Source organism: Herpailurus yagouaroundi, unplaced genomic scaffold, assembly GCF_014898765.1.
Source record: "Herpailurus yagouaroundi ecotype Mexico unplaced genomic scaffold, PumYag 180, whole genome shotgun sequence".
In the NCBI taxonomy this organism is placed as follows: Eukaryota; Metazoa; Chordata; class Mammalia; order Carnivora; family Felidae; genus Herpailurus; species Herpailurus yagouaroundi.
In genome coordinates this window covers 20444228-20459257 of record NW_024412411.1, presented here as the reverse complement: position 1 = coordinate 20459257, position 15030 = coordinate 20444228, and the positions used below count along the sequence as shown (strand labels likewise).

General features: G+C 47.2%; 2 protein-coding genes across 6 annotated transcripts in view; one reads left to right on the top strand and one right to left on the bottom strand.

Moving 5' to 3' along the window:
- LOC121039186 (uncharacterized) overlaps window positions 1-10464 on the top strand; it is a 69476-nt gene extending 59012 nt beyond the window's left edge. The window contains exons 4-5 of the mRNA XM_040489108.1: window positions 9458-9619; window positions 9807-10464. Coding sequence (XP_040345042.1) covers window positions 9458-9619; window positions 9807-10274 — 630 coding nt within the window. The 3' untranslated portion in view covers window positions 10275-10464. The remainder of the gene's footprint in view (window positions 1-9457; window positions 9620-9806) is intronic.
- Window positions 1-11993, bottom strand: part of FAT3 (FAT atypical cadherin 3) — a 673934-nt gene extending 661941 nt beyond the window's left edge. For 3 of the 5 annotated variants that reach the window (XM_040489603.1, XM_040489604.1, XM_040489606.1), the window contains exon 1: window positions 11497-11986. The gene's annotated coding sequence lies outside the window, so the exon portion shown is untranslated. Of the gene's footprint in view, window positions 1-11496 lie in introns of all 5 variants that reach the window. The other 2 variants (XM_040489607.1, XM_040489605.1) reach the window with 2 other exon arrangements.
- Between the last annotated feature and the right edge of the window lie 3037 nt (window positions 11994-15030).

Here is a 15030-nt window from a genome sequence, read left to right as displayed (position 1 = left end):
GGAGGGGAGGGGAGGGGAGGGGAGGGGAGGGAAGGGAAGGGAAGGGGAGGGAAGGGAAGGGAAGGGAAGGGAAGGGAAGGGAAGGGAAGGGAAGGGAAGGGAAGGGAAGGGAAGGGAAGGGAAGGGAAGGGAAGAGAGACAGACAGACACAGGAAAGAGCCACAGCTTTGACAGGTCAGCCAACCAAGAACCTGGGTGTCTATGCCTGGACGATCTTTCTTTTCAGTAGAAAATGTGGACCTCAAACATATTGTATGGACCTCAAACATCCAGCAATAAGAAGAGTGGGGGTTAAAGACTATGTTATGCTCCTCAGCCCAGGGAATGATGGTATATAGTGGGGAAGAGATACCACCACAGGTAATTTCATCACAAGGCAGACGGTATTAGGTGCCACAACAGTAATACAAACTGTAGTGGGGACGTGAGTGCAGAGATGTGGAAAAGCAATACAGGAGGTAAGGTTTAATCCAATCTGCAAGATGGCAGTGGGCTCACAGGGCTCCAACTAGTGACTACACGGGTTGGGCAGGGTGGGCACACATGAAGGGGCTGACAAGCACCAAGGAGAGCACAAGGTAAGAAGGTGGACAGTAGAAAGTTACAAGCCCTGAGCAACAAGGGGATACTTTTCTGGACGTTCCAAAGTCTGGGACAAGGAGTGATCCTTATTTCGTATCTTCATGAAACAGCTGATACTATCAGAAGTGTAATCCTGGGTAGGAATGGCCCCAGAACTCTTCAGCATTACCATTTCCTCAATCTCTCCATAAACGAGGTGGGCTTTTCTATCCTAACTCTGTCCCATCCCTCTCTTGTCCCTCTGGCTTCTCATTGGATCCCTCACCTCAAAGCAGTGCTGAAGGAAAAGGTCACACTATAATTTTCAGACCGTCACATATTTGAAATAAAATATACTTCTCATACGTGGACAACTCCTGCCTCCAAGGAATTTGATATACAAAAATTTAAAGTAAAAAAAAAAGGCAAATTAAGGAGAAACAAAATGTTCGCATAAGATAATGTGCCCCGGGATCTGCTTAAATAGTGAGTTTTCCCTAATTGAATGCATTTAAAATGTGATTTGCTTTGAAAAATATGATTTGCACTCATGTTTAAAAACGTATCTATTGTATAAGAGCAATCTAGGCTTATTCACCTTGATTATTATAATAACCACTGATGAGCTGTACGAAAATGGCATATCTCATAAAATACCTGTATCTCCCTCTCTCTCTTTGAAGAGGGAGTATAATATGTTATTAATCCTACCTACTTAACAGAAATATAGAGAGTATAAACTGAACAGACTGTGTGCACTACTGAATAAAACTTGGCTATAAAGTGACGAACATAAATAATTACCCATACAGAAATCTACACCTTCCAAAGGAAAAGAAGATTATCCAATTACTGGATAATTCAGGAAGATCTAGGAAATTGATTCGGCAATATAATATGTTTTCATCTTACACTTCCCAATCAATTGCCTACATTGCATAATTTCCTCATTGAGGGAGTTGCCTTCTGAATGTAAATGAGGGATTATGTCTCATTGTTAATCCAGGCTGTTCCAAGCAGATGAGGTCACTTCAACCTAATAAAAGATGCTGTGTGGTCTTTCCGACTTAGAGCACCCGTGTGTTCTGTCCATTTCTGGGCCTACCTGGGTAAACATCATCCAGTTGAGAAAGCCAACTTTTCAAGGGTCAGGCACCACACTTTTTTAAATATGCTTCAGACAAAATCAATCCCAGGTCATTAGAGCACTCAATACATTCTTGCCAACAACAGTGTGGACTTGAAGAACTGACATAGGCCTTCAGAAAGACTAACAGCGTAACGTGTACTTAGATCACCCAGACAACGAAGGCGCTGCTACATTTACAAGAAAGATGGAATGATAGGGTATTTTTAAGCTCCTAGTTATGGAAATGTACCTAGGAAGACAAGGAATTAAGCAATCTCATGAAACTAGCTGTTCACATTAAGACCATTACAAGAGACAGCTAAAATTAAAATTGTAAACAGGTAGTGACAAATCCTCAAGGATTTGGTGAGCTGTGTTTCTCGCATCTTCCCTTGTTAACATTCCCAAGTTATTTCTTTACTAATTGTGGTACTTTCAAGCATTTATAATTATCAAATGCAGTTCCAAAAGAAATATACCCTACAAGTATATTTAAAAAGAAATGGGGCACCAGGGTGGCTCAGTCACTTGAGTGTCTTACTCCTGATTTCGGCTCAGGTCGTGATCCCAGCATCATGGGATTGAGCCCCACATCAGGCCCCACCTGAGCATGGAGCCTGTTTGAGACTCTCTCTCCCTCTGTCTCTCTCTCTCTCTCTACCCCACTCTCCTGCTTGCGTGTGTACTCTCTCTCCCTCTCATAATAAAAAAGTAAATAAAAAAAAAAAACAATTCCCAATCTCTTATATGATTAGAAACTTTTCCATGCCAACAATCTGGAGTAAAAATCATTTTACCAGTAACCCATCAACCATAAAACTGAAAAGCACACTGAGAAATGTAGGTTGTAAACTCTGCAATCAGATAAATACAATGAAGGGCTAACAGTTACAAAGAAGAAATTAATCTCACAAACTACTTTTAAACTGCTAGAGCAAAAATTCCACTATTAGTTTCACTTCCCATTCCTTGTTTTTCATAGGTACAAAGCCCTGCCTGATGTTTTGGTGACATTTCATAATGTTAGAAAATATCATGGGCTCACTCCATGGGGATGGGCATCAATGGGAGAAGCGAAATCATCCTAATCAGTTGCAAAGTCAAAAAAAAGCACACATCACTGAAGTCAAGAAGCACAAAATGGCAAACGATCAAGTTCCAACAGCTAAAAAGATCCAAGACATTATGAGCTTTTAATGAGTGAAACATGCCATGAGAAAGAGACCTTCTGTCAATAAATCCAAATCCTGGTTCACTAATTAAACCATCTACTACAGTGTCTGAATATGTAGACACCAGACTTCAACATTTCTTAATTATATTCAATTCCAGGCATATTTTTCCATTTAATTGACATTCTGAAATGCCTTTACAGTCCTATCAGATAGGTACCAAATTCTCAAAGGAGATTACTACACACTTCTGAATTCTGATTCATCTGATTGAAACTGTTATTATGAAACTTTTTTTTTTTTTTTGGAAATGTAGAAACGATGCACACCCCACTTTGTCCATAACTCCAGCAACACTAAGGTCATCTATCTGTATGTGGCTCACTTTCCTGTGTACATTTCTTTCCACTAAGAGTCTCTACACCCAGGCCAATCTTATGAAACCGTAGCCATAAACCCTGGCCTGGCATGGAACTATAACCACATGAATCACACAACACTCCCCTCAACCAATCACAGAACCAACTGCCATCATTTGGCCACCACTTAGAGCCAAACACAACATTTTAAACTGCAGCTTTAGAAGCAGATTTCAGATGCCCAAAATAGTTTTTTTCAGATGTCCAAACTATTAATCATACACTTAGAGACTTAAAAAAATCAACAAAATGTCATTTGTAATAGATGGTCTAGGTTTCAGAAAAGACCAACGTACCCCTCTACCACTTCTTCCAAGATATAATCTATTGGGGTGCCGAGGTGGCTCAGTCGGTTGAGTGTCCGGCCCTTGTTTTCAGCCGGGGTCATCATCTCATGGCTTCATGGGTGTGAGCCCCACATCAGGCTCTGTGCTGGTGGTGCAGAGCCTGCTTGGGGTTCTCTCTCTCTGCCCTTCTCCAACTTGCACTATCTTTGTCTCTCTCAAAATAAATAAGTAAACTTAAAAAAAAAAAAGATACAGTCTCATTCTGCCTTTGAAGAACAACACACACACAGGTGGGCACACACACGCCATGTTTATCTGGTAGAAAAAAATGATATTTACACTGTCATTAAGCACATTTGTCACTAGATTTAATCTGTATTATCTGGCATGCTTTCAGATGTTCATAAGTGGTAAGTAATGTTCAACGATATTTAGTAGCATTAATAATTTGGGGTTTCTTTCAAAATGTGAAACATAATCTCTGCTCCATCGTGCTCACTTTTTAACCTTCCCCGGTCCTGAAAGGCTATAATTTTTATCAGATTATTTGGAATTTCATCTAGTTGAAGTCCTGAAGTTACAATTAAACTTCCAGTTAACCTTTCATATCTGTGCCTCATTCAACGGCGGGGCTTATCTCTGACATCTCAACAAAAGAAAAGAAATAAAGAATAACCGAAATATTATCTGCAACTGCCCTGCAAAGTACAGATATCAGCAAGTCATGCTGAACATCCAAGGCTCTAGCCTTTTCACTCAGTTCTGGAAGCCAGCATTAGCATGCATACTATTTACCTTTTTTTTTTTTTTTAATGTTATAAAGTGAGTAACAGAGCTGAATGCTGAATTCCTAAAGAACAGAACACCTCAGAGTTCTCTGTGCCAAAGCTAACTCTGAGATTCCTAACGAAGCCTCAGAGGAAAACAGAGAACTAAGAATATGCCAAGTACATCAGACTGTAGGAATGAAGTTTCTTCCGAGCATGTGCCAGGAGCATGCCTGCTAAACTTGGTAGGTTTCCTTCAACCTCCCACGTTAAAAATGTTTGTTCCTTAGGTGTACACATCTTTAGCCACAAGTAGACTGTAAGTTCCTGGAGGACATGATTCATTTTTTTTATTTTAATGCAACACATCTCTTGTAATCCCTACAAATAAAAAGAGAATTGAGCAAACAGCAATGGATTACATTAAATTCATCCCCTGAATTCAGAAGTACATAAAAGCAGACCCCAGAGCCAGAGTCCAATATGGAAGGAGGAAGAATTTTTATTCCTGGAGATGTTTGAAGCCTTCGAAATGTCATTTATCAGCTCCTGGACCAGCTGTGATTACCATCCGGAGAAGGAACTGAGACAAAGCAGAGTGAAATGGAGGATAAACCCACATTAGCAACCGGAGTGTTACCCAGGGGCAAACTGGGAACCAAAACACGCTGGAGGGGGGAGGCCCTGAACCTCTAGCTACTTCCTTCAGGACCAGGCCTGCTCCACTTCTGCTCAGCATAGATTCTCAGGGGCTACATTCCCAGCAGGAGAATGAAGACCACAAGTGTTCTTGGTTTTCATTCAAATTCCCTGAGGTCCAGGAGCTCTGGCCAAGAGTCGAACTCCATACCTGAGACACAACCTTTAGAGTGGAGTTTCTCCAGGGAGGCTACCCCATGAAATCTGCTGGGAGGCTTTAAAAGATACTGATGCCTGGACCCTACCCCTAGAGATTCTGATTTAAATGGCCTGGATGCAGCTTGTGCACAGTGGTTGTCAGAGCTTTTGGGGGATTCTAAAGTGCAGTCAAGGCTGAGAACTGCTTTATGACTACTTTGGGGAGCGCTGGGTGGTGTGAGAGGCCTCAAGGAGTCACCTATGAATAATAATAGGTAGTGCCAGGAACAACCCATTAAATTTTATGAAAACAGCAAAAATGAATGCTTCTTTAAAGGGTCTCCTAAAAGGTAGCTTATTTACATGGATACTTTTTAGATACTTCCAATAGTCCACTAAAAATCCCAGAATTGGTGATACAACCACTAGAGAGCCCGTGTGTGTATATGCAGGAGAGGAAGTGGGGGCATGCCCATGCACCTACAGGCAGGCTCCCAGACACAATTAAAACACCTAAGGGTCCTCTTTGAAGTTGGGGGGGGGGGGCACAAAAGGATAATGAAGAAAAGGGCCTGAATAAATTCCCGGTACCTTCCCAAAATACTGAATAACATTCCAACAACCTATTTGACCTATTCTGTTAGTATGTTCTTCCAGAGAAGGAGCTCTGTCCTAAAGAAATGAAAGAATTAATTTTGTAATATCTTGCCCATATTAGGTTTCACTAAGAATTACTAAAGTGGATTATATTCACTTTATATTCCTCCTAAAAGTTTACTTCAGCTCATATTAATCTCTCCCTCGTCCTCTAGGACCCTGTTCAGTGACACTCTTTGTCAATTAACAAACATGGCCATGTGTTGATTTCTAGTTTGCATACATGGGTATCTATCCTTTGGAAGCAAAGGATATATTTTACTTTTACGAAGGATATATCTGAATCCTGCCCACTGCCTTGTAAAGGGAGGTAGATTGAGTAAATATACTGAAAAGAAAGTTAAAACAAATGTATTTTTTAATGTTTATTTATTTTGAGACAGAGTTCAAGCGGGAGAGGGGCAAAGAAAGAGAAAGAGAGAGAGAGAGAGAGAGAGAGAGAGAGAATGCCAAGCAGGCTGCCCACTGTCAGCATGAGCCCCCACAAACATGGGGCTGATCTCAGGAACTTCAGGATCCTCAGACCATGACCTGAACCAAAATCAAGACTCGGACGCAAAAGAAATGAACTTTTTGAAGACAGAAAAGAAAAAAAGAGAAAGAAAACAGGAAAAAGAAAAAGAAAAGTGAAGGAAAAATAAAGGAAAGGACTTTAAATTCTATGTGACCTCACAGAATAAACACAAAGGGGTAAAATATAAGATATACAAGAGCAAAAGTTAATTAAACAAATTTCCTTTATTAAATAGAGGCTGTCATCCAGTCTGGGAAGCCTGAAATACCAAAAAGGTGAAATACCAAAATCTCTTCTAGGATTCCTCTCAATGTCCCCTGCAAGACTTTTCTGCCCAGACAAGGCAACGCTCTCATAAAACATAATCTAAGGGAGGACAATCCCACAACCCTCCCCAGGCCTCCTCCCAGGCCTCTAAAATCACACACATCCACCCAGTGAGGGAAGTAACACACTTTGATTATACAAGGAGTTGGATCATTCCGTTTTGAAATGTGTTCTCTATTTTCTCTGACCAGCATCATGCCAGTAAATCCACTCTCAAATTCCAACCCTTGTATTTCATACAAATATATCTCAATCCTAGAACAAGCTAAAATGAAGACTAACCTGGGAGTGCCATTCCAATCCAGAGCCACTAGAATGGTCATTTGTCACTGTTACACGTAACTGACAGGCTATTTTGGTAGACCAGAAACTGGCTGGAAGCCACTAGACTAGTGTCAAATATGTTCTCAGTAAATTCAACCTGTGGCATTACACTGAATCTTTTTATTTTTATTTCTTTAAGGAAAGGCAAGCTGTCCTAAAATTATTAGAAATTTTAGGAAGAAAGAAAGAAATTTGGGGGAAAGGAGGCAATGTAAACAAAGAAAGAGAAGAGCTTTATTAAAGAAGTAGATATTCTTCAACTGACTGAAAATCAGTGAGTTTAAGAAGCTTGTAGAATGAAGTTGGCCAAACCTAGAAAGATAATGTACCCTCAAGGTCTTTGTCCAGGAAGTCACCTAAGCAGCAAGTATCTATCAAAAGGACAAACACAAAACAAAGACCCAACCCCCATAACTGGGCAGAAAAATCCTCATAATGATATCTTCAACATTTAGAGACTGAAAACTATTTCAGAAAATTTAATCAATACGCAAAGCAATATACACATGTTTCTTCCTTTAACACTTTTAACATTAGTGGAAATCAGGGGCTCTCTTCTCTGCAGGAAGGACTGGACAGGAGACAAGGCCCTCCTTCTAGGTCTGTCACATCCCTTCTTTTAAATTTCTATTCCTCCTTGGTGTTTTTCACAATCAGCAAAGACAAAGGTTCATCAATAGCCCTTGCCCAGCAATCAAAGGAAATCAATCCAAATGGCCCAGCCCACCTGATCCCATCAGATGATCCCCACTCAAAGCTCCTGCCCAAGGAAGGAACCTAAGAATGACCCACAATGGAAGAAATCAAACACCCCAAATACTATCCTTTCCCTCTTGGCCCAGAGGTAAAGCCCACCCACTAGTTAACCGGACAGATGTGGGGCATCATCGAATGCCACACCCAACTCCACAAATGGTCCTATTTGCATTGTGAGCTATGAATATAGCAGAACAACACAACAAGAGCCACTGGGAGCACTCCTAGGACCAGCTGGTAATGACTAAATTTTCTCTCCTCACCAGTAATTGCCTACTTCTTTCTATTTGACATAATTCATCAGCCAGATTACAGCAGGTCATTCTGCAGCATATGAAGAAAGCAAGGATAACATAACCTGACACATCAAAATGTTCTTCTGTGAGCAGCCTGAAGAGCTGCCGCTTTACAAAAAGCTGTGAGCTGGCAAAATAACCATAGAGCATACAGGTCAGTGGGCATCCACCCTGCTTATTGCTACTCATTTCATTTCTGAGGAGCTCAGCATAACTGTAATTGCTAGTTAACAGATATACTGGGTCCTATTTAAAAGAATTCCCAAAATGACTCCGCCAAGAACCAAAATAAATAAAATGTGGGAGAAGAAAGCGGGGTGGGGGGCTGACAGCCAGTCACTGGTCAACAAACACTGGCTGTGAAAATCCTGCAGCTACAAGAGATGGACCCAGCCCAGCAGCGACTGATTTCTGATCTCTGAGCCAGCTGCCTGCCGTTCACGTGGAGTTCTCTGTGTGGTTAAGATATGAAGACATTATAACTGGACAGTTCTGGGAACTTTCTCATCCCAGTGCACTGTGCATAGAAACTGGCCCCAGCACTATTCATTGTCTAAGTCACAAAAAGACAACCACAAGGATTCATGATTAAATATCAGCATTCGGTTTAATTCTAAGAGACAACTTTTCTCCTTGTAAAATGTTAAAAAAAAAAAAAAACCCTTCCCCCACCGGAATCCTATTAGAGGGGGAAAAGGCACATCAAAGCTAAAGTTATTATGCATTTTTTGTCTTTGTCTCTTGGCGCCCTGGTTTTCTTGGCTGTTCTTTATTCTCTCGATGCTTAACTGCTCCAATTTAGGAATAAGAGAAAAGGAAAGAGAAAAGAAAGAAAGAAAGAAAGAAAGAAAGAAAGAAAGAAAAGAAAAGAAAAGAAAGAAGCAAGCAGAAACAGTTGGCTCTGTGCAATTTCCAGGATTCTGCAGAATCTCCATCTCTCAATCTCTTCTCCCCCTTTCTTTCACCTCCAGCCCCTCCCTCCCTTCCTACGCTTCTCAGATTCAAATCTTCACGTCACAAACCATAACATCATTCAAGCATTTGGTAAACGTTAAGAGAAGTTCAGTGCCTGAAGGTAAGGCCAAAATCTGGGCTCTCTTTGATCGACACCGGCAAGGGGGCACCTCAGTCCTCAATTCCTAGATGGCGGGCTTCCCCGTTCCACCACCTGAACTTGCCGCCTGGATCACAGGCAAAGTCGTCTGCAGTCTTTCTGGCCGGTTCTCAGTCTCCGCATCTATTTTAACTCGGCCTGGGCGCAGAGAATCTAATCCTAGCAACAAAGCCAGAAGCACAAATCCACCGTGATGAACTGGTCGGCCTGCTCCCCCGCCCCCTTCCTCCCACCGCCCGCGACTCGCCTTTGAAAAAACAAGCGTTGGGGCCAGAAAATTAATACGTCCGAAGCTAGGAAGAGAAAAGCGACGGAATACAAAGTGGCCAGGAACGGTCTGGGTTTCGTGTTTATGTGTATCTTCTTAACCGAGGACCCTCCGATGTGAGCATCGAGCAGCCCCCAGCGCTGAGGAGACAGCTCGCCCCCCGCCCCTTCTCCCGTCTGGCTGGGGCCGGGGTGAGTGGGGGAGGTTCGCGCGGGTTCGTCTGACACTTGTAAATGGAAGTGGGATCCAACTTGGAAAACAAACGCGCCGGAGTCTGGGGGTGGGGAGGAGCGGGAGGAGGGCCGGGGAGGAGAAAAGAGTCTTCAATGATTTGCGCGGTCCGCGCTTCCCTTCCTCCCGCCGCCGCTGCTGCTGCAGGTTCGCCCAAACCAGAAGCGGAGTCCCGGTCGGCGCGCGGCGGCGGGAGACCGGGCTGGGGACCAAGGCGGGCCGAGTTCGCCAGGAGCCGGCCGCCGCCGCCACTACCGACCGCCCACGCTCCGGGCCGCAGGCGCCTCTCCCGCCGGGAAGCCTCTCGTAGCCCCCCCAAAGGCGACCTCACCCGGTCACCGCAGCCTCGCTCTCTCATATCCATTCAGGGAACCCTTCCACTGCCTAGTTGGCCCCCATTATTGCGAGGAGCTGCAGCCGCAGGATGCCGCCACCACCACCACACACACACGTCCGGGGCGCCCCCCTTTCCTCTTGTCGCAGGCTACCCTAGAGGCTCCCCCAGCTCTCAGACAAACTCCCGCCACCCCCGCATCTCAGCCCCAAGCGCGCCGCCGCCCACGACAGCGGAGCAGGGGAAACTGCACAATAAAAGTTGCTTTCCGCGAAGCCTAATCGAGGTCAATGTTTAACCATTTCGGAAAACACGCGCGACAAAAGTCAGCGGGAGAGAGGAGGGAGGACTAGATCACGGCACCGCTAAAAATACCCGGGCTCGCAGCCCTGCGCACGCCCGGGGGCCTGATGCACTTTAGCTCAGCGACCCCCACTGGCGGAATCCTGGCGCGCACGGCGCGCCGCGCGAAGACAGTCCCGGCGGTCTCTGCCGCCTCCCGGCCGCTCCCCTCCGCCCCTACCCCGGCCCCCTCACCCACTCTCGTCCTGATTAAGGGGACCGTCCACACCCGCCCGGCAAGGGGCCCCCAGCGCGGAGCTGGCGCGCCGTCGCGTTCCCGCCTGCCGACCCAAGGAAGGAGGCAACGCACCCCCAGTACCCTCAGACTCGCGCAGCTTTCTTTTCAAAGACAAGCAACCTTCACGCGTGCAAGCCCGCCCGCCCGCCAAAAATCATGCACTCTCCCCAGGCGCTCTGTTTCCGTCTCCCTGTGAAGGTAGCAGGAAAAATCCTCCCACCCAGCCACTCTGTTAAAAAGCTGTCGCCCTAGTCCGAAAGCCGCTGCCTTTCATAACATTTCACCCTGCCCACTACCCCTCGCAAGCCGGAGTCAAGCGTGGAGCCGACCTGTGAACTGTCCAAGAAACCCCTTCCTCTCCCCGGAGAAAGTGGAGTCTGAGCACACACACACCCCCCGGGGGCCCGGGCCCCCCGGCTCCGCACTGCACCTTGCCAAGCAACGACCCAACTTGGCCTCCGGGTCGCCCAAGTACATCCATCGGCATCTGAACCTCCCCACTGCGCCCGAAAGCTACCGGCTAACTAATAGGCTAGCCGCCTGGATCCTCTCATCCATCCACCTGCAACCGGCAGCCGGGGCTTGGGGGACTCAGGGATAGGTGCACCGATCCGCAAGCCCCCTCGCGGCCCTCCCCAAATCCTCACCCCCAAACTTAGCCAACTCTCCATGCCAACCTCCCGGCTACTGCCGCAGGACCGAACCTCTCTTCCCTCCTGGCGGCGGCAGCGGCGGCGGCTCGGAGCCGTGCCGAGGCAGGAACTTTACAAGGTGAAAAGTTTCCCCCACGCGCTCCGCCAGCTCTCGCCTCCCCGAGCCCACCTCGCAGCCCATTTGCACCTGGTAGTTGGAGCTTGCTCCCGGAGGCGCGCTTCAGCCGGTGCACCCGGCAGCCAAATAATCACACTAAAATCCCCACGCACCCTTGCCTGCGCCGGCGATCCACGGCTCCACTAGGCGCTGCCTCCGTGGTCTTCCGCTCCGAGCGCTCCAGCCCAGAGCGAGCCGGCCACCCGGCCGCCGCCGCCGCCGCAGTGCCCGCCGCGCGCGCTCTGGGATTGGAGCCGCGGGCAGAGGCGCTAGGCGTTCGGGGGGCTCGCAGGCGGAGGAGGGGAGCCGGGAGGAGGAGAGCGGCAGCGGGAGGAGGGGGACGGGGCGCGAATTCCCAATCCGAAGCCCAGATCACAGCGCAGCCTGCCGGGAGCAGTGCCGGCTCTCCTGTCTGCTCCGTGCCGCCGCCGCCGCCCCGCCGCCGCTACTGCTCGCCGCCTCGCTGCTCCCAGCTCCCCATCACGGCCGACGCCGACGCACAGCCAAGCCCCTCTCGTCGCCCCCTCTCGCTTTTCTCTCGCTGTCTCCTCCTCCCAAACCGCGAGCGAAAAGGGCGAAGGGGAGAGAAGCCTCGGCGTCCGGGCTGACTCGCGATCTCGGAGCGCCGCGCAGGGGGGAGAGGGGGCGGGCGGGGAGGGGGCTGTGGGAGAGGCGCGGCGAGCTGGAGGGCGCTCCCGGCGCAGGGCCTGGAAGCTGGACTAATTTTAGAGCTCGAGTCTTCCCCCACCAGTCTCTCGGGGCTCGAGGAGAACACCAACGTGCCTCCCTGCCTCGCCTGGAGCGTGGTGCCGGCTTCGGGGAGAGCACACACACCGCTTTCAGCCCGATCAGTGGCCCAGCCAGGCGCGGGGATGGAGCTCACCATACTCTCAGAGGTCAGATGGGGAAACTGAGGCACAAGGAGGTTACAATGGCTTATCTAAGATCCCAAGGTTAGTTTGTAACGTGAGGATTAAACAATCAAAGGTTGTGCCTCTTGATTCCGAATGTGCTTCCCAGACAGGGCTCCTACTTACTACTTTGCACCTTTTTGAATCCTGGGGTCCTCTGATTCCCTGTGGAGAAGCGAGTAGGATTAGACTAAAAAGGTAACGGGGAGCATTCTCTAACCTCCTTCTCTGACTCCAAAGCGTTTATCAACATTTTTGTCGAAAAGAAAAAGTCCTTTGAATAGAATGAGTGATTGATCTGGGGCTTGAGTTGCAACTCCAACCTACCAGTACGCCTGTTCCAGTAACTTCTGCTCCCGCACCTCTCCTAGTACTCCCAGACCACACCCACACGTCCACGCGCGGCTGCCCTGGAGCCCAAGCTCGTCCCGCTCTGTGTATCCTCGCACTTCTGCCTTTCTTCCCCTGAAAGCAGACAGGCAGTCTTAGCACCAGCCTCCCCCTCCCCACCTACTCCCCCCACACACAGCAATGCACATCTGTCCCTAAAGCAGCACACCAGCAGGCGAGTTGCCTCAGATGCTCTCTCCCAGGCGATTTCTCTTCGACTCCACTACCATTGGTACCTGGGGGAGAGGCGCGCTGGGCCTGCAGATCCATTCTCCACAAGAATCCTTACTCCTTCTGAACCATGAAATTCCCTTTGGGGAGCGAGGTAGGGGTTGTTGGGGGGGGGGGACGCTTTGTGCTCAGTCACTAGAGTGAGCCCTTTCATTTGAAGAGCCAATTGAGTTTATCTGTCCTTCCTTCCAGCTCCCAGCCTGGGGCCTCTGCCCTGATGCCACTACACAATGGCCCCGCTACTCCCCACAGGTGGAAAGTTCCTCTTGAAAGCCTCCAGCAGCCTCGCTGCCTTGACTGCTCCATAAAGCACTGGCATGCTCTGGTCACTCTGCCCTGAGAGTTTAATGTGAATACTAAAGAACACTGACAGGTCCCCATACATCAGCTAATTCGCGGAGGTAATGGGCATGATGTAACCTCGGGCTTCATTGTCACAGAGGGCCAGATGATGGGTCTGCAGTGAAGGGGAACCACTTGCAAGGCCAGAAGGACTTACCTGCCCTCCCAAATGTTATCATTTGAATAATTTTATTCTGATTTTATTTTTATTTCAGCATCTTCCTAAGGCATTGAAAACTTCATTATCATACAAATATGTCTCTGGCATGGCATTTTCCCCTGGACCACAGAATGCAGCTAAGTGTGTAGCAGAAATTTTAATGAATCGGTGTCTTTCCCACCTGAGTGCTTCTGTGGAATGCGAGGACAAGTTGGCTCCCGAAAACAGGCATCTTGGGTAGGAGTCAGCTGATGGTTCTTTGGCCAGTGGGATGTTGAAGGAGATCTGGCAACGAGACAGGACATCTTCCACCTTCTGCCTGGGAACACTGCCAGGTATGTGTAGGTGTGGGCGCCACCGCTTTCTGCTGCTGCTGCTGCTGCTGCTGCTGGTGATGCTCCCGGATTCCAGCTCCTCAGAATGTTCTCTTATGCCTAGGAGGCACCTTACAGATAACTACAGAAATCTGTCTAAATTTCAGCCTCCCTATCCCAAGGCAGTACATTGATAATAAAGTAAACAGTCTTTACTCCCAGGGCAGACATAAGCCATTATAGCCAGTGGGTAAGAGATTTCCTACCAGGATGATAGAGTGGTTTATCTAGTGGGCCATCCCTCCGGTCCTTTAAGACTTCCATAGTACTTAATACTCATTTAATACTGATTGTATTAGGAGACTCTTTTATTTCCTTAAAAAATGCCTACTGGGTGCTAGTACTGTCATAGGCACAGACTTGAGAATACAGTAGGCTTTACGATAGCAGAGAATCTCTTGATCAAAATTATATTTCTATTGCCAGTTCCCTACACAAGGTCTGACACAATCAACATGAGTAAATATTAAATATTATAAGAATGAACACAGAAAGAAAGCTTGAGACTCTTCTGCTAGGCCCAATGAGTATGACATATCAGATGTGGAAAGGAGGCCTGTAAGTGAAAAACTGTGAATCTTTGAAAAAATAATGTTACTTTCTATATCACACCTCGTATGTACCATTTCAAATCCTCTGAGTCTACCTGTCTATTTTAGGCACTGCAAAAGCAGTCAGTTCTAAGTGGGTTCCAGCCAGCTTCACACAAATACAGTCTGACAGTGCCTCGCCCTAGACCTCTCTTACATCTCTCCTCCCACCCAGAGGCTTCTTGGTTGAAGCTTTGGTGTAGACTAAAATGCAGAAAGAAGCATGAGAGACTAAACACCCTATGGTAAATCTTTGACTAATGGGAGATGGGGGCCCATGGATAAATGCTCCCCCTTTTATCCTCTGACAAAGGATCCTGAAGTGTGTTACATAGATCTTCTCAAATGGTCTTGCTGAATTAAGCAGCCAGTCACCTAAGGCAGTGGCCATCATGGTAACACAACCTTGTATTGGTTCTTTATCCTTTGCTGGTTCCATCCCTGGGATCACACCCCCCCCCCCAAGAAAGTATGTTCAGTAAGTCTTTGTATCAGGCAGGCTCTACTTTCTGGCAATCCCAGGCTAAACATCTGCCACCAATTGAAATATTTATATCAAGGTATAGTCAAATGATTTTTCAAAGTGCCCCATAGCGTGTGCAAACACACACACACACACACACACACACACACACACACACACACACAC